This window comes from Labrus mixtus, chromosome 1 (assembly GCF_963584025.1).
Source record: "Labrus mixtus chromosome 1, fLabMix1.1, whole genome shotgun sequence".
In the NCBI taxonomy this organism is placed as follows: domain Eukaryota; kingdom Metazoa; phylum Chordata; class Actinopteri; order Labriformes; family Labridae; genus Labrus; species Labrus mixtus.
Genome location: NC_083612.1, coordinates 22,418,464 through 22,436,969, shown reverse-complemented (window position 1 = coordinate 22,436,969; position 18,506 = coordinate 22,418,464). Strand labels below are relative to the sequence as shown.

Genomic DNA, 18,506 nt, shown 5'->3' with positions numbered 1-18,506 from the left:
GGAAAGCTCAGTTTGCTCTGACTTCAGGCTGCCCAGCCATGGAAACAACAGTAAAGACAAGTATTTGAAGATGTACAAGCAAAGAGAATAGATGATTAGAAGTACTAACTAGTTGTGACTGGCTCTTTCAAGCTCACAGTGAACTTTAGTTGCAAGTATGAGTATCATTAAAGCAAGTTTTTGAAATACACCTGCTTGCTGACCACAGATTTTATTCTCAAGCCAGAGGAAGCTGCTCCACGTAGACTCCCGGTGACATCACAGACCAGTAATGGCTCTCGTTTATTTAGGATGGTCTCTGTTCATGTTCATACAGTTAGATCTCAATGACAAGTAGTTTAGCCATGACAGTTTCATTTTTACTTTTTTAAACTTTATGATTTAGTGATGTAAATGAATTTGTAAAGACTTCAGCTCCTGGAATGATAGGGTAACTGAAAGAGGAGTGGGGCTGTGGCTTTAAGGGTGCTTAAGGGTTTGAAAATCTTTCATGTAATGAAAATGTTTGAAGTGGGTGTTGAATTAAATTTTTTTATTTCTATGTATATTTTGTAGAATTGTTATCCAGGTTTTTATTGCTTGGAAAAGGGGCTAATGGTTCCACCCTGCTTTGTAATAAAAAGCAATTTTAGGGAGTAGATTTAGTGTTACGTAATCTTTTCCAATCTTTTCATGTCAGTTTCATTTTTGAGGATGAACCAATAATTCTCTGAATTGATTGATAAAGTGCAACAATTGCAAAAAAAAGTCATATTACAGATTTTCCAACTAAATGCTCCTGTTTGTAAAATGCTGGGATTTAAAGTGCAGTTAAAAGAGACGTGTCTAAAAAGAATATAGACTTCATGCTGACAGAGGAGAGTGAATAATGGAAAGCGAGTGAGGGGGAACAGTAAAAGAAAGCCCACAGTGTTGTTATAGCGGGCAGTTGTGTCATGTGTAGTAATGGAGTGGCGACAGCTGCCTCTATGTGTGCCCCCCTCATCCTCAACTCCTCAGCTGTTACCCTGCCCCATTGACAGCTGTTCCCCCCCAACACACACACACACACACACACACACACACACACACACACACACACACACACACAATCCGACCAGGCAAAAACGGCATTTATCTGCCAGTGGGTGAAGCAGGGTGGCTGTGCCTCAGCTTGTGAGAAATGCTATGACACACAGGGTTATCCCTCTTCTTGAACTATTTACAGTTCACCTGGCTGTGTGACAAAAACATTGTATTGTTTATCATGTTTAGGAATTGAACATTGATGTTATTTATGCTGTGTTGGTGTGCAATTTTACTTAATGTGTTTATCAGTTTCTTAAGTGTATGACAATACAGTTTAAGAAATTAAAATCATTTCACTAAGAATTCACCCTTAATGGGCTTCAGGGGTTAGAAAGAAAAGAAAGTTTGAAATTGGCACAAATATCCATTCATCATTGGGATTCCAGCAACATACAGCACATTATTCAAGATTGGTTTGTTCAATTAGCCCTCTCTGCTGCACGAGGGGACCAGAGGCCCCCAGCTAATTTTTCATAGCTGCCACCCAGCAGAGGCTCGTGCAGAGTTCTTTTCTCTCTCACCTGGGAGAGAGCTGAAAGATTTTCCATTTCCTCTTCCAAAGTCCCTTTTAATCGTCTGTTAATTAAAGACTGATTTTCCCAAGACTTTGAGTGTAAGAAAACTAACAGAAGTTTAAGTGAGACGTTCAACAGGAAGAGTCAAAGGAAGAACTTATTTGAGCCAGTTTCTTGAGCCTAACGCTGTTTTTTTTTTTTACTTTTAAAAACATTGTTAAGTTCAGATGTTTATCATTTAGTTATTAGTCCAAATATGTACCCAAGCTGAGGTTTGTATTTACCCTGGATGATATTTAACAAAAGCAAACGGCGTTGTGGAACCAATGAAAATGTCCATATCTCTAAGAACAGTTTGAAGACCCCGCCCTCTTGGTTTGTAATTGTACTGAAATGGGAACAATCTTAATTCTTGGAAAAAAGTTTTAAAGGGATATTTGTATTCCTAATTGAGCTCAAGGCACATGACACACTTTGAGTAACAAAACGTACAGTGATTGTTCAAGATGCAAGTGTACTTTGATTGGATCAAAACACATGAGCCAATGCAGCACCCGCCGCCACCTCTTTTAAAAACCCTTGAAACAGCTTGTAATTGTAGACTGTGGACGGTTAAGTCTATACGTCAAATCTCTTTTCCGTCTCTGTTTCACCATCATAAATATTCAACACATTAACAAACACTCAGTACGCTCTGATCTCCGTCTTGCTCAAGTGCTCCTATTGGTGAAGTCTCTGTCAGAGCTGTGTGCTTCAGTAGGCTCTATGTATCAGAATGTAGGCTGGGTTTGGCATGCATAGAGCTTAATAGACAACAGGTGAGCACTGAGAACCCCAAACTCCAAAGGACCACAGTGACTCATCCTGTAGGTAACCTGAGAAAATGTCTTTGTTGTCAAAATCTTTAAATTATATTTGATTGTATAACGCACCCCCTCCTGCTGCCCGTAGCACACAGTTTGCTTGGACAATTGTGCTTCAGAAAGGGAAAGAAAGACATGTTGAGCTGGAACTGGAAATGTGATGAGCAGATGTGGATTCCTTTTCCTTCAGCTCTAATTTGCAACAGATCAGATCAGCTTGATTTGCCTTCCTGTACTAGCCTGTAGATTAACTTCTTGGCCAAAATAACTACAAAATCCACTCTGAACATCTTCCAGCCAAAGGTAAATAGTGATCTCCGTGTAGAAAATCGTATGTTTCTCCATATTAAGATTGCATTATTAAACTGATATGTCATTTCTAGTGAAAAGACAAAAACTGCTGTAGATTTGGTGTCATGCTTAGATTTGGCTTTCTGGGACAAATAAGAAGAAAATACAAAGGTACCCTCATGTGTTCAGATGTGCAAGCTGTAAAATACGAGAAGACTAACTGCATTGACAAGTCAAATAGGTGTGTGAATCACCAAAAACTCGAGAGAAAGAGAAAGTTAACCAAGCAAAACGAGAAAATGTAGTGCAAGAGTATGAACTTGATTGAACCCAGATGTTTGGCAGGTTTTCTTCATCAAACACTCCGATGAAGGCCATGTGGTGAAACACTGCTCTACCACTCCTCATTTTTGATCACTCTGAAGTCTTTCTAGAGACTCAGAGTTTCCAAGAGAGAAGAACTGCAAAGAAGAATACAAGCTGATATTGTTCTCGAGCCTCTCATAACAATGCTTATTTATGTGCAGATGTTTGGGTCGGAAGTGGGCATTAGACAAAGCTTCCTCCAGCTCATGAGGCAGGATGCAGTCCAGTCACCAGGAAGTGATGCAGTTGAGCCCCTGAAAGATAAAAATATCCAGTATAGAACAACAAGAAAGCATCAAATCAGGATGTCAGTGTGTTATGACTGCGTGTCATTGGGTTTGTCAGCTAACTGTTGTGTTGGTGTGTAGACGGTGGAGAGCAGGAAACAGCTATCAGACATGTTGAAACTGAATCAGACGATGGACACATCAGTGACCTCTGCTTCATCTTCTTCTCTCCCATCAGGTACCAACCAGTGGCCCCGTACCAGTGGACAGACCCCTTCCTCTCCAAATTATGAGAACTCCCTTCACTCTCTGGTAAGCCCCCGCCCGCCTCCATCCTCCAGTGAGCGCAGGATATGATGGATGCTCACTTTACCCTCAGATAGCATTACAGGGAGATTCCTGTCTGACAAATGTTTTGCTGAGGAAGGTGGGGGCAGAGGAATAACCAAACTGAACAATACCTGTCCCTCGGGGCCCACCATCTGTCCTCTAGTCCGCGGGCCAGGACCGGGATGACAGTTGGGGGAGGGGCTTAGTGAAGGAGTTAAGGGGGCTGCCGGTGTGGGGATGGCAGCTGTTTGCTGAACCGCTTCTCCAGGATTCCTCCACTGCCATTGGACCACTGATACAGATCAGCTTTCATCAGGCACACCACCTGATGAATGTGTTTACATTCTGTGCTGGGGAGTTTATCACTTGTATAGATGTTGAATTTAAAGAGCACAGAAGTTCAGCGTTCATTATAGATATGAAGCATTAAAAGACATAAAATACAAAACTTTATCCAATCAAAACTGTCAGAAATAATGAAACGAACAGACCACGATTTAAAAGGAAGCAATACTCTTAATGGACATGTTGTTGTGATGTTTAAAAGGAGCTTTCTTATTGGCATTATGCCACAATTAAGTTGTCAAGTTTTTACTGAACAAAACAGTCACAGTCTTATCAAATGTTTCTGTTCAATCAGTAAATAATGTGTGAAGGAAAACATCACCATGTGGATGTTTTCTCCTTCTGCTGCATTGTTTTGTCTCTTCATGACCCCCAAAGAGACAAACTAAAGCGCACAAGCAGAGCTAACAATACAAGGAACTGTTATCAAAACGCCTCAAAAAGCAGCTGATGATGAGAGTGATGTGGCAGCAAAATCCAATTCTGTTTGACTTACCTTTAGTGTCGCTTCCATGTATCACATCTGACTGGTTAGGAAAGGGCGGAGAAGCAGAAGAGTGTGAGGTAGTAGGAGTATTTAATGGTTGACTTACATTGTTAGACTGAGTACATATTTAAAAAAACTAAAGGGTCATGATGCAACAACTCACTCACATTTTACCAAAATCCAATAATCTTTAGATTTAACATTTGTTAAATAATCCAACAACACAAAACAGTTGTTGAATTGAATTGAACTGATCATTTGTTCCTCCTTAAAAACCAAACATTTGTTAGATGAAGCCTATTTTGAGCTTTGCTTATTGTGGAGAAATCTTTATTAACTAACTTGCTGGTGAAGAGAATTTGTTTTTGGGATGATTAGTCTTTGTTACAATCATTTATCACTTGATTCCTTACAGCAGTTAAAACCAAAAACACAGAACATGTTAAAGGACTCCACATTTCTTTCCATTACAGTTATAAATGAATAAATCATTCCTCTGGCAGGCAGTGAAGCAGAGTTCAGATGATGACATATTCCCAGGATGTGTATGAGTGTTTTAATATTCCCTGGTATTCTGTATTTGAGTCAAGAACTACTTTAGGAAAAGACTGTTCATTCTAGACAAGCAGTGATGAATAACTGTCCAAACCTTCCACCTAACGATTTGTTTAAAATCGACTTATTCTGTCTGTTCACATGGTTAGTGGGCTACAGCACATAACTTATGCTCAAGATTTATATGTATTTATTTCTGAAAGAAAAATATTTTAATAGTCCACAAAGCATTCCATTCTTATTTTATAGGAACAGTTTAAGATGCCACATGTGAACTTTTTGTACCACCTCATACAAACTCAAAGAAAAGGCAGAGACTGTAAACAGGGTTTCTAAATGTGCCAACAGCAAACTTTTTCATCCTCACAAAGTGATTGGTCAGCAGCTGTGTGCTTCGCTCTAAATCCTTCTCTTTGTGTCTTTAAAAAACAATCTCCTTCCACAGAGTGTGTTGTTTCTGCATTTGTAGATACTGATCTCTTTCATAATCCTATCTTATTCTTATTTGACTTTGCCAGAAAAACAGAGTTCATCAGCAGTTACATGAGCATCTCCAGGATGCCATGTCTTTCTTAAAGGATGTCTGCGAGGTACTCTTCAGCTAGAGACTTTACTCTTCATGTTTTCCATACATCGTTCCTCATTTTGTTTTCTCTCACTTGTTCCGCTTGCAGTCTACATTCCTCACCGTGACATGCACTTTCATTCTTATTGCCTCTGTTGCTGAATGCCATGTTATGTTGTCCTATAAGCCATTCCAGCTTGTAGTAATAGGTCTGAATTGTGCTTCTGTCAATTATTCAATTTAAGAGATACGAAAGCGTTCATTTTAACAGCTCAAGCTGAAATGGCTGACAAATTGATCTTGCATTTGAATGGCCTTCTTTATATTCTATTTTAGATTTTTTTTTTTTTTTTTTTCAAGTCCACTCCATACAATCAGTGTTTACATTTTTGGTCCAAGTGTGCTTATACTAAGCTGCTCTGCCCTTCTCTTTCTCTATTCTCCCTCTCCCTCCACTCCTCTTTCCCTCCGGTCCTTCCAGTCTCGAATGGAGGATCGTCTGGACAGACTGGATGATGCAATCCTCGTTCTAAGGAACCATGCCGTGGGCTCCACCGCCAGTCTGCCCAGTGACTTGCAGAGTCTGCTGGGACAGGCGCAAAATGGGCCAATCGCAGCAATTGGAGCAAACTTCCCTGCCTCTGCATTGGTTGCAAATCGGACAGCGGCAATGGTACGGCAACTTCTCATAAGTATTTGGAAAAAAAGTATAGAAAAATAAACTTTTTGGCGCGTGCTTATATGTTAATCATATAACTTCTCAAAAAGAATCCTCTGCTGCCTCTTTCTAACAGGTCTGTTGTCAAGTGTTAAAAATGAGACATTTTCCACAGATGAGCAGTCAGCTTTATCCTGACATATTTTCCATAAGTGTAATGGCTGGCCTACAACTCGCCCTCCTCCTGAGAGTGGCTGTATAACCCGGGGTGAATGGGAAATGAGAAAAACAGGCATAATGCAGTGAAGTTGTGTAAGATGTGTTTGTGTGTTGCAAGACTTTAAGGAATTCAGGGGTCTCAGTATAAATCATGCTTTCACTCATCCTCCATCTGAGCTATTTCTTTCTAAAGAGCCCAGAGATTTGGACACATCTGCACTGGAAATTAAATGGGGCGACTCATCCAACTGTAATCTGGGGGTGTTTGGAAATTCTTGTGGGAGTCATGGTCCATAAAAAAAAGGACATTAAACGAAATATTTTATGATTGATATTTTTTATTGAATTCATTCAAAGTCCTCTGAAGGAAGTGGTATCCTCCCATGATAAAAATTTAAATAGATATTGTCTTCAGATTAAAACCTGAGCTCTATCAGACTTTAAATTAACACATTTTACTGAGTTGACTAAAATAAAAATATATATTCCATACATTGTCAAGTTGATAAAGAAAAGCAGCAGGTCCTTGCGGGAATAATGGAAGATTACACATTTTTGCTTGTAAAGTTACTTAACAATTGATCACAACAGCTGATTGCTGATTATATTTATTTCCATCTTGTAATCAATCAATCAATCAATCAATCAATCAATCAATCAATCAATCGATGGATCGATTTGAAGTTTTAAAACTTGTAGTGCTTAATTAACTAAACCTCAGGAATGCACCTGACATGAAGCTGGCATGCAGTCAACATGTCCCCACTCACACAATCACACACATTAAATATGAGGGTCTTTTCTGAAGCCAGTTTAAATTTGGCAAAGAATTTAAAAGAAAAATCTTTTTTTTTTTTGCCAAAATTATTTCATTTTTCACAACATCACCTTAAAAGCTTTAAATGATTTTCTCCCGTTCTGATTCCTGGTCTCACGTCTTCTTTGCCAGCATTTATGTTTTAGTTCAAGTTTCTTGTTTGTTGTGAGGCTCTGTGTGTGTCTGCAGTGTTTTCACTCTTCTACGGAGGCTGTAGGATCCTCGCGTGTTTTGTCCCCTAACAAGAGCGTCTCTGTGGTTGTCAGAGGAGCTCAGTTTGATGTATTTGTTACAGAAAGCTGGCTTGTAGCAGTGATGTTGACCGCCTGCGACTGTGAGATAGAACATACTGTGTCTGCGCTAACACAGCACTTCCTGTGTGGGAAGAGGTCCCCTCAGACAGAGCCCACCAGACTAAGTAAAGGCTTTTTACTCCGGCTGACACCCAGCCCCACACCCCCTTACACCCCTTTTCATCACTTCTTTTTAACAACCCAGGAAATCTGTATCGTTGGAAACGTGTGTCTGAACCCGTGGCCCCCAAATAAGAGCTCCTCAGCTGTATGGTAATCAGGCCCAGCCATGAAAATGGCAGCCTTCTTTGCTCGCCAGAGCACCCGGCCTCCCCCCTCCTCCTTCAGGCAAAGAGTTGTTTGGGCACCTGTTGAGAGCACAGCAAAGATTAGCGTAGCGCTGAGGAAGGGGAGGGTCTCATGGTGGTGGGGTTAACAGAGGCCAACAGTGACTGCAATCACATTCCTTAAGAAAAAGGGGGAATACCCTCCGTTCTCTGTGACGGTTCCCCCCCATTCTCAGAGGGGAAATCTAAACGCTCAAGAACATGTGGTGAACCTCATGAAGGAGGGACTCTGTGTTGCAACACGGTGGGAGTTGACCAGTTTTTTTTTAATGTTGTGACTGTGGACAGAAAAACAAGGAAACAGTCAGAGTCAGACTGTGAAGTGGCTTCAGCTTGACATCTTTTGAAACCGAACACAGAAGGATTTGTCTCCTTTTAGACATGAGAAACAGACGTGGTCTTAGTTGTGGTTACAGAAAGCCAAGCCGCCTGAGAATGCAAAGCAGTAAGCAGGGAATCATTATGTAACATAAACAGGGGGAAATAAGTTTTTCTTATTTTTCTTTTAAAATAAATTGCAAACAGTATTTATTTTTTTTGGGGGGAGCTTTATATCAAAGATGATTTTCAAAGTGATTTTCTCCCTCTGTTAAGCATTCATATAATTGTAAAAAAAAAAAGTCACAGAAGCATCCCCTAGTGTTGGAAAAAAGACACTGATCTCATCTTATGTTACAATAAGTAGATTGACTTTCAAACAGCATGTTGTCTTTATTTTATCAATAATCTTGTAGCTGGTAGTTTTGATGTATTTCTGAACATATCAAGGCCTTTTTTTTTATTGTAGTACAGTATGTTAAACTTCCTGTTATGGTACCTGAAGTCTATAACTCAACTCTTTCCCTTGTTTTGCACAAGTCGTCTCCAAACAAAGTCAGCTTCCTCTCTTAATCTTTCCGTCCTTTCCGTCTGTGTTGCAGCAGGGTGGTGCCCACGCTGATGATGCCGTCGGTCTCAACAATAGCCATGGAGGTCTGCCCAGCACCTGCTCTACATCCACCGCAGAACTCAACCAACAGTTGGAAGCATTCAGAGGTCTTTTGCACTCTTATCATCACATTATATTGCTGTCACATTATGAAAAAGAGCGAGCTCAGTTGTTGTTCAGTATCTTACCTCCTTCACCATCTCCTGCAGGTCTTACTTCAGCCCTGGCTGGCCATCTGCCTGCCGCCCTGGAGCTGAAGGTGGAGAAACAGGACAAGGATGAGATGGAGGATAACCTCTCCGCTGATGACAGGTCTGATGATGAGAGCGACAAAAGAGATATGAGGACACCCAGACCAGGCACACATACAAGGTCAGAACACACAGACACACACAATCTGTTTGAACTTGTGTTAGTAAAGGAAAGAAATCATACCAATAGAAATTGTTTGAACTGGCCTAAGTTTGAAGATTGATTTTGTTATTTTGATTAAACCATTTTCACAAAGCAGAGAGATGTTGTCTCCAGTGGATGACCGCATTGTCAACATTAACATTTGTTGCAGTAAAGGTTATTTGAAGTGGTATACTGTAGGTGTAAGACAGGTGCAGGACTGTTATACTTAACAATTTAGCTTGTTACTGTATTCTTGAATATAATTAGTTCCCTTTCATTATAAATCACATATGAACAATTGGATTAGTTTGACATTTCTTGGGCTCGGTCCCACTGGGGGCTTGTGGTGCTGATATGATATGTTGCATGTGTTTCACAGTCATCCCACTTCTTTTCTCTCAATATGAAAGGCAGAAAATGAGCCCAACGCTTTGTGTGCGTCGTTTGCCCCTTACTATATAACAGCTCTAACGTTAGGTGTATTTCTTCTCCCACAGCATCGCTGAAGATGAGGACCTGAATCCGGAGCAGAAGGCTGAGCGTGAGCGCGAGAGGAGGATGGCCAACAACGCTCGTGAACGCCTGAGGGTGCGGGACATTAACGAGGCCTTCAAGGAGCTGGGTCGCATGTGTCAGCTGCACTTAAAGAGCGAGAAGCCCCAGACCAAACTGCTCATCCTCCACCAGGCCGTGGCTGTCATACTTAACTTGGAGCAGCAAGTCAGAGGTCAGTGTCATTGAAACGTCACATTAAAATAAAATAGATTCTCTCAAATGCTTCACATTTGAATTCCTGCAAAAGGTCATTTAGTTTTAGTGTCACATCTAGAGAAAAGACTGCACTCATATTTAAAGGAAGTTTTTTCACTGACAGAGCTGCCAAATAATGAGACTCTGAGAAAATATCAGCCAGCAGAGAAACTATTGGGAAGCTGTGCAGGTCAACAGTGGAAGTCGACTAGCTTTTACATTCTTGTTCACTGTGGTATTTTATTGATATATAAATAATTTAGTTATGATGCTGTAATCAAAAGGAGTTGAACTCCTTATTTAGTTACTATAATGCTTGATCCAAATATTAAAACATAGCCCAAACGTCATTGATATTTAAACAAAGTGACAAAAAAGTCTGATTATCGTATCTTTGAACCAACAGAGCGGAATTTGAACCCCAAAGCAGCCTGCCTTAAGAGGAGGGAGGAGGAGAAGGCGTCCAGAGGCTCCATTGATGCTCAACAAGCTCACACAGGGGTCCATCCAGGCCTGACTGATGCATCCAACCCCATGGGCCACCTCTGAGTAGCAGACAGGTACTATTACCTTTGTTTTCTACTCGTGTTTTCTACTGATTTCTTATTGTCTCAAACAGTTAATTGATCAATCATGTTAGGCTATCCCTGCAAAGTCAGAATCTCTTCTTTAAAGTTATTTAGATCATTTAAGTTTTTCTGTGAACTGCTGGAATGTTCTTTAGTTGTCTTTTATTATTGTGTTTTTTATTTTGGGTACAATTTGTTTGTTTGTTTTTTGAAAACTACTTCATAACTTTGATTTTCAAAATCGCTATATAAATGAAGTCATCTTTATTACTTTTATTTCTTTTATTTTTACCTGGTATCTCACCTGGTAGGGGGTTAACCACTAATGCCAGGTATTCACCACAGGGGTTCAGTCAAATCAAGGCCTCTTTGCAACATTTCTCTCCGTCTCTCCCCCAACTTTGATTCAGCTTTCCCTATCAAATAAATCCAAGATAACTAAAATATGAACAATTACCATTTCATGAATTAAAGGGTATTGTCTTCAAATGTCTTGTTTTCCCTGCAGCGGTCAAAGCCTTATTCTGTGCATGAAATGACATTAGCAATCAAGGGATTTGTTTATCAGTCAATCAATTTCCTCATTTGTGCTAGTTCTCCTTACCTCACTGATATACAGATCTTATGAAACAGAAGCTTTAGTACTCTTAAATCAAACACTTTCTGTAACCTTGAACCTTGAATATAAAAACACACATGTTGTTTTGTATCTTGTGTAATTATTAATGTACGCCTCTGATCAGCGTTTGTCTCCCTCTCTCTTCAGATCAAAATGATCCAGAACATTTCTGTCCCATTTGAGTCAGTGTTCTTGCTTACCAGTGACAGACAGGACTCTCAGTTTGTGAAACCAGTTGGAGGAGACAGACCACTTGAAGGAAAACTACGAGGCTCACACAAACCAATCCTTTGAGTGAAGAATGAAACAAGCGTCCAGCTTCCAGTTACCAGTTTTCATCTGCAAATTTCTTCCCAAAAAGAAAAAAAAAAAAAAAAAACCTTCAGCACATATCAATGTCTGCAAGAAGTGTGTTGCTTCTGAACAATCAGAGACTTCGCAATCTCCTCCAACCGTTCATGGAAATTGCCTTGTGCCTATTGACGAATGCATTGTAAGAGCAATTGTTCTTTTGTTTGTCTGTTTCTTTTTTTTTTTCTATTTATTATGTTACTGAGCTATAAAGTGTATGTCTAAAGGGAAAGTGAAGCAAATTCAGAGAGAAATATGCAGCTTTTCAGTTGATCTATTGTTTGCCAGTGTCACCGTTAAAACTGAGCACTCCACCCTCATAAATCTTTGGCGAGTCTCGAGATGAGGGGGAACTATTTGGGCACTGAAAGGATTAATTTATTGGCCATTTTCTGAGTCATATTTATACCCAACTGACACGATAATTTGCTGTTTGGATAGAAGACGTAAATGCGCCCCTTGTTCAAAGAAAAAGATTATATATTATTTATATTTATATTTTTTAAATTCTGCCACTGGCCACACGCATAACCAAAACTACCTATGTTTGTTTCTGTGTAGTTTAGATACGTTTCTGTGCTACTGACAGCCCGACTACATTAGCGTCATCAATATTGTCTTCAAAGGTGACAGGCGAAGTGCAAACTCTAGGTTTACTGAAAGCTAAGTTAGAGTCTTTTTGTGTCCTCGGTAGTGAGCAGCAGAATTACAGAGAGCAATCTACTTGCAAACCTTTGCATTCCCTGAAGTTTGTAGTGTCTTAACTAAAGGAAAAAGGGGAAGTTGTTGTCCTCCTTCGCCATATAGTGTTAAATGTAAGCAGTGAGGTTTTTTTTTTTTTTTTCAGGTTCTTGTCTTTGATTAGCATCCTGACAGTTACTGGTCAGCACAGAAGTGGCTTTTTCTTTTTTTTTTTTGTGCTTTTCTCGCCACCAGCTAATCAGAGACTGCTTGATGAAGATTTAGTCATATTAAAAAAACAAACGACGACCACACTTTCTCCTGGCCTGATGAACACATAACCTGTATTTTCTCTCTTCATTTCTCCAGACATTTTATGTCAAAAGCAGTTATTCTTTAGTTATGCTTATTTGTGTTGTAACGAGTCATTTCTTTACACTTCCAGCATATCAATGTGCAGTTTCAGTTAGAGGAGACAATATCTTTTTCAATTATGTTTTCAAACAAGCCGTGTTACACTAAGAAGCCAGAGTAGATATTTCATGGGCTTTGTGGGATATCTTAGAACTGTAGCATAATAATGAACAAACTAGTTATCAGGATTTACTTTTTTATGCTTCATGGTCATGGCTTTATTTTGCTTTCCTTTTCAAAGTGTGCATGCTTTACGTTTCTCTTTTTATTTAGTCTTTGGTCTTAAGACTTGCTTTATATTCCATTTATTCTTTGTACATTGTCTCCTATCATTATCTACACTTCAAACAAGGCTCACACATTCGGAAATTATTTTTCACCACACAAAAAGGGACTTCAGCTAATTCGAAAGATGCCACACAAAAAGTTTACATTTCCACTAAAAAACTTTTTTTTTGGGGGGGGGGGGGGGATTGTTTGTTCTCTGAATGAATGTGGCCTTGTTCGTCATTTCAGTATTTAAGACTTGTATACCTGTCAGCAGACTTTGATTGCGGGTATAATGTATGCCAGTTCCTGCTCTCTTTCCTTCCCTTGTTCATTTTCTGTTTTTTCCTATACGTTTTTGCTCCTCTGTTTGCCAAGTTAGACTTTTTGCTGTATTCCCAGACACTTTCCCTTGTATAATATATGAAGGAAAAAAGGAAATCAAAAGGAAAAAAACAACAACATTTGGCTTATTTTTCACTGTAGTTAGTCTTTTATACAATAATACTGTAAGAATATTTCTTGAATTCTAAATATTACTCTTTCTAGATTTTTGAAAGCAAAAGTTTTGAGTAAAAAGTTTCTTACTTTATTTTACTATATTAGATAGTAAAATGTACGGTTATTTACAATAACCTGTCCGTGATTACAGGAAATTTTCAAAAAGCATCTCAAGAACATGGCTGAATTTTTGCTCGTAGTTGAGTACTTCATAAAGCTTCGTATGAGCTCCAGATTCATAAAAGCGAGACCATGTTCTTCGTCTCTGGTCTCATTGTCAGTTCATAAAAGATTTGTTCCTGTGTCAAATAAAAAAAAACTATTGTCGATGCATACATTACAAAACTGCAACAATGGGAATTTGAATTTTCTGTCTTTTTCAACAGAAAAAACACAATGTATATAACATTTATGTTGCAATAAATGTGCCATCTTTTTTACACTAATTTGTATGTGCATTTCTTTCTCTCACTGAGCAAACACGTTTGTTTCTGTCCCGTCTCCATATTCATATGTCCTCTCCATAATGTTTTATTTTTTTTAAAGGCACAGGAAGGATGAGGCAGGATGAGCTCAGAAACAAGTGGTAAATAAAACGTCCTTAATGTTTTTGTTTTTTCCAGACATTTCTACAGTGGATTTAGGCCAAATGAGTGTTTTATAGTATGTAACTCATTTTTGAAAATACTACCAGTGGACCATTTTAGTCTGTATGGAAAGTGCTATGAATATATGTTTCTATTTTTAATAAAGTGTGATAGCAGCGTACTGTACATGTGCTGGGCTCCTATTTTTTAAATAAAGAGTCAAGATTTGTGCAGGGAAAAGGAAATGAATATGAATAATTGTCAACAGGGTGTAGATTTTTAAATTAAAATATTTTCTGATACATTAATTAAATGTTAATTAACAGCATTTAAAATTCAGTTGACTATCAGTTTCAGGTTGTTGTTTTTTACACTTAGTTTAGACATGTTTCATTTATCTTTCATAGTCGTAGAAAACTAAAATAATCTGAAACAAATGAAAAAAGTCAAAGCTGAATTAAGGTGCCTGTCACACCTCTGCTGGTACAGGTGACTAACACCTGTTCTTCCATCTAAGACCACAGTACAAGAAAGAAATGCTGACATTATAAAAATAAAAAAAAACAACCAGAATTTTTTAACTTAATAATTGTTTTGGCGGCTTTCTATTGGCTGTGACTGGAGTTCATGGCACGGTTGTAAATCTCTCACATCTGCACAAAATTATCACCATGCAGATGTGAGCGAGCTCATCACTTCCTTAGCAGTCTGATCCCATTTCAGTTTTCTAAACGACGAAAAGAACTGCTGACTGCTCTCCTGCCTATGGTGAGCTCAGTGATGCAACATGAATCATGCCTATCATCTTTGGATTATTCTTTGCAGGGATGAACAGAACATGTGACTGTGTTGTCAGGCTGCTGCTGCTGATGGAGGTGGTGGATGTGCATGTGGTCTGTGGGAGTGGGACCACCGGGTCTGAAGGCTGACTTCCTGTCATGGCTGCTGGGCCAGCAGACAGAAAGTCCTTGGCTCATATCCTTGAAGATCGACCAAAGAGCCTGCTGCTCCTCCTGCTCTGAACACTGAGATCATCCTCCTCTCTGCTGCTCTCAGAGTGCACTCAACATGCTGCTTAAGCTGTGCTTCTTGTTCAAGTGATTCCTTATAATTATTTCCAGAAAAAAAAAAATAGAAATTAACTACAAAATTGTTAGAAAGTACTTGTCTTTTAATGTGTTACCTTACATTTATGGCTATTTTTCCCATAACATTAACCCTCAAGGCATGTTGGGTCAACAATCAGGAAAAACACAAACTGCATCTCGTATTTGCTTTGATGGATTCCTTTAACATTTGTTTTACCTTTCTGTTATTTAAAGGTGTATGGTTTTAAACTTACTCACTAAGAAACTGTATAAATGACCTCTATTTAGAAGACCAAGATGGTCTTTTTTAAATGAGTGTTCAGTCCACAGTGGCATTTTTTTTTTTAATTTGTGAGCTTTTCATGCTTTTATTTTAGAGATAGGGCAGTGAATAGAGTCAGAAATTGGGAGCGAGAGGGAGATTGGGGAACAACAAGCGACAAAGGAGCCACAGGTTGGACTGGAAACCTGGGCCGCCCGCCTAAAGGGCCACAGCCTCCATACATGGGGCGCGTGCACTAACCACTATAGGCTGCCGGCGCCCCCACTGGGGCATTTTAAAATAAGTATTTACTGTCTTAAGCCAAAAGAAAAATTGCAGCACACTGATGACTTAGGAGTTAAAAATGGGATAAGTGTTCAGGTATATGTTGTTGCTGAGTTTTAATATTTTCCAGCCTTTATAAAGATTGGAGAAAGCTACAAAAATGGTTGGAGAATATTTGGTGTTGATGCAGCTGTATTTCATCCTCCTGTAATATGACTAACTACTTCAGCTGTCTTAAAAAAGTAAAGAAAACCTCTTTGCTGTGTTAAATACTGTTGTACTTCTCACTTCGCACGCAAGAAGAGAAGCGGTTCTATGTTTTGTTCTCCACATTGTTGGATTTTCTGACATTACTGACTTGGTGTTGATTGTTACTATGTCTCTTACAAAATGCCATAATAACTTTATTTTCTTTTGAAACAATCAACTCCAAAATGTTGGATGCACACCTGTTCACTTGGGGGATTCGTTAGTTTCATTCAGTTGATTCATGTCCGTTATGAATTAGACCTTTAAGACAGTATCAGCTGAAACCATCCACAATGCAACAGCTGAAACTGAATGAGCTGAAGTGCTTCTATCAATCTTTGGTACCTGTCAGTTTGGTTGACATGCCCCTGGAGTAGCTCTCATAATCAGAATCATATTGAACATGCCCAGAGGTCCCAGCTGTGGCACCTCAGCGGGGAAACAGAGTGCTCATTGTGTGCTGCTGTAACCCAACACAGAGACACGGAGCCCAGATTAAAGGCTGTGGAGACACAAACATAAACATCAAGACACAACAAAGACACATGGGCCAGCTGGGCATCAGGCTAATGTTGTTCATGCTGTAGTAGATTGCTTCAAATCTTGTAAGTCCATGTGTGCGTTACAAGTTATTTTCTGTCGTCGGTACAGGAAAGTGACTGTAAAGACAATAACGGATAACTATTACTGAATTCCAGCACCTATAAGTACAACCTGGGGTTATACGGTCTTTACAGGAGACATTATTTTGTTTCATCTTTGCTACAGTTCAGATGGAAATGATGGAGATACATTTTTAAGAGTAACTCTAACCCTATAGATGAAATGGTTAGAGTAGGCTAGTTTAAATTTGTTCCGTCTTGACCAGCTGCAACATTAAATATTTACATCCACATAACTGCATCAGTGTTAATGATCCTGTTATATAATATGGACGGTTACCCTAAATGACTGCTTTTAATTCAGATATTGAAATGCACATTTTATTTTCATTTATTTAATTTAATTTAATGTATCATTATTATTATTATTGCAAGAAAGTATTAAAAGTAACATGACAAAAGTTGCTGTTAAACAGGCCTGACTGGTTTAAAGCAAATTCCTCTTCTGCAGCACATAAAAGACAAAGATCACTTCAGACAACAGAAATACAAAACAGAACAGCAACACAAACATTTTTAAACTACTCTTGTAAATTGGCTAACATAAGATTTTGAATAGAGTTGTTTCCAATATTTTGAAGTTTTGGCATAAAAACACGTAATCTGAGCTCTGTTTTTCTGTCTCTGGTCTTTTAATCCAAATGTTGAGTCCATACTCATCCCTAGGATTGTGAAAGTATGGGGAAACATTCACTGCTCTGCCTTGATATAAAAAAAGCCAGAAAACACCACTAAGTATTGTAAAAAAAAAAAAAAAAACTTAAACATAAATCAAGGTAATTGCACATGCTTTCTTCATCATGTACAGTACACTGCAATATAACTGGTGTAACGACATCATTAATGTCTTACTGCTTTAATGGACATAGCCTGTAACATGAACAGCACTTTTTTATATTGTGACATTAAAGTGACTGAGGGACGCATACATCTACAGATTTGTTTAATAATGAGTTAGGCTATAAAGGAAAGGGTTTAAGTATTGTCCTATGGATATGCTAAAAAATAAATATAACCATACTTTTGCTGATTTTCTTTGAGGTATTTTGCATGAGCATGCTTTATGTCTGGCCTATACTTCTGCTACAACCCTACTTTAAGCCATATTATTTATCACTGCTCATACTGTTTGCTTAGTGTTGCACTTCCTCTTTAAATACATGTGCACCACAGGCACTTTACCTCTAAAATAACACACACACTGTCCAGAACATTTTTCATCATGTCCTCATCCCATACAGTATTATACCTTTCCTAATAACAGGATTTTTGTAATGCTGTACTCCAACAACTCGTTGCATCACATGAGTTATTTTAGTTCGCCTGTAGCTTATAGGCTGTGATACGTTCACTGCATTGTCTGTGTGAGTAACATCCATGCACCAGAGCCAGCAGTCATCACAGGCTATTACTAACGCGTTCAGGTCAGCTGACTATCCACTAGATGACGCTCTCGGTTTTTAAAGACATGCGGCTGCAAATTACATCCATGCACTGTCTAATTAACAACACCCACACCAGTCTGAGATTTATAGGTTCATTATTCATTAGTCTGGGTATTTTTTGTTACCAATTTAAGGCCTTAATTGTGTAACTGGTTCAACTTTCACCACATGTGTGATTAAGTAGAGTAGGCCTGCTCTTGGTTTAGGCTTACAGCATTTCTCCATCATGATGTGCCGGGTCCACCCATCTGCTTTATTCAGAGTAGTAGAATATGATTAAAAACTCAAAATGTACCACCTCTTTTTTATACCCTACATTTATATATGTAGCCTATGTACCATAGTCTGTTAATAATAATGAAACATAGTGTTCGGCTATAGGAAGACTACGGTACATAGAGGCCTAAGTAGGCTGCGGTAAGTGGGAGAGTCGCACCTATGCCCGCTGGTTTCTGAGCCTCTACAGGGATCGAGCTGAGCTGAACTGAGTCTAGCTGTGAAACTTT

General features: G+C 38.9%; 1 protein-coding gene across 5 annotated transcripts in view; it reads left to right on the top strand.

Annotated features, from left to right (window-relative positions):
* tcf12 (transcription factor 12) overlaps positions 1-14,190 on the top strand; it is a 67,546-nt gene extending 53,356 nt beyond the window's left edge. For 2 of the 5 annotated variants that reach the window (XM_061038598.1, XM_061038606.1), the window contains exons 14-19: positions 3,569-3,642; positions 6,094-6,285; positions 8,870-9,246; positions 9,768-9,997; positions 10,427-10,580; positions 11,356-14,190. In XM_061038598.1, the coding sequence (XP_060894581.1) occupies positions 3,569-3,642; positions 6,094-6,285; positions 8,870-9,246; positions 9,768-9,997; positions 10,427-10,569 (1,016 nt within the window). In that variant the 3' untranslated portion in view covers positions 10,570-10,580; positions 11,356-14,190. Of the gene's footprint in view, positions 1-3,568; positions 3,643-5,565; positions 5,638-6,093; positions 6,286-8,866; positions 9,247-9,767; positions 9,998-10,426; positions 10,581-11,355 lie in introns of all 5 variants that reach the window. The other 3 variants (XM_061038621.1, XM_061038612.1, XM_061038630.1) reach the window with 3 other exon arrangements.
* Positions 14,191-18,506: the final 4,316 nt, after the last annotated feature.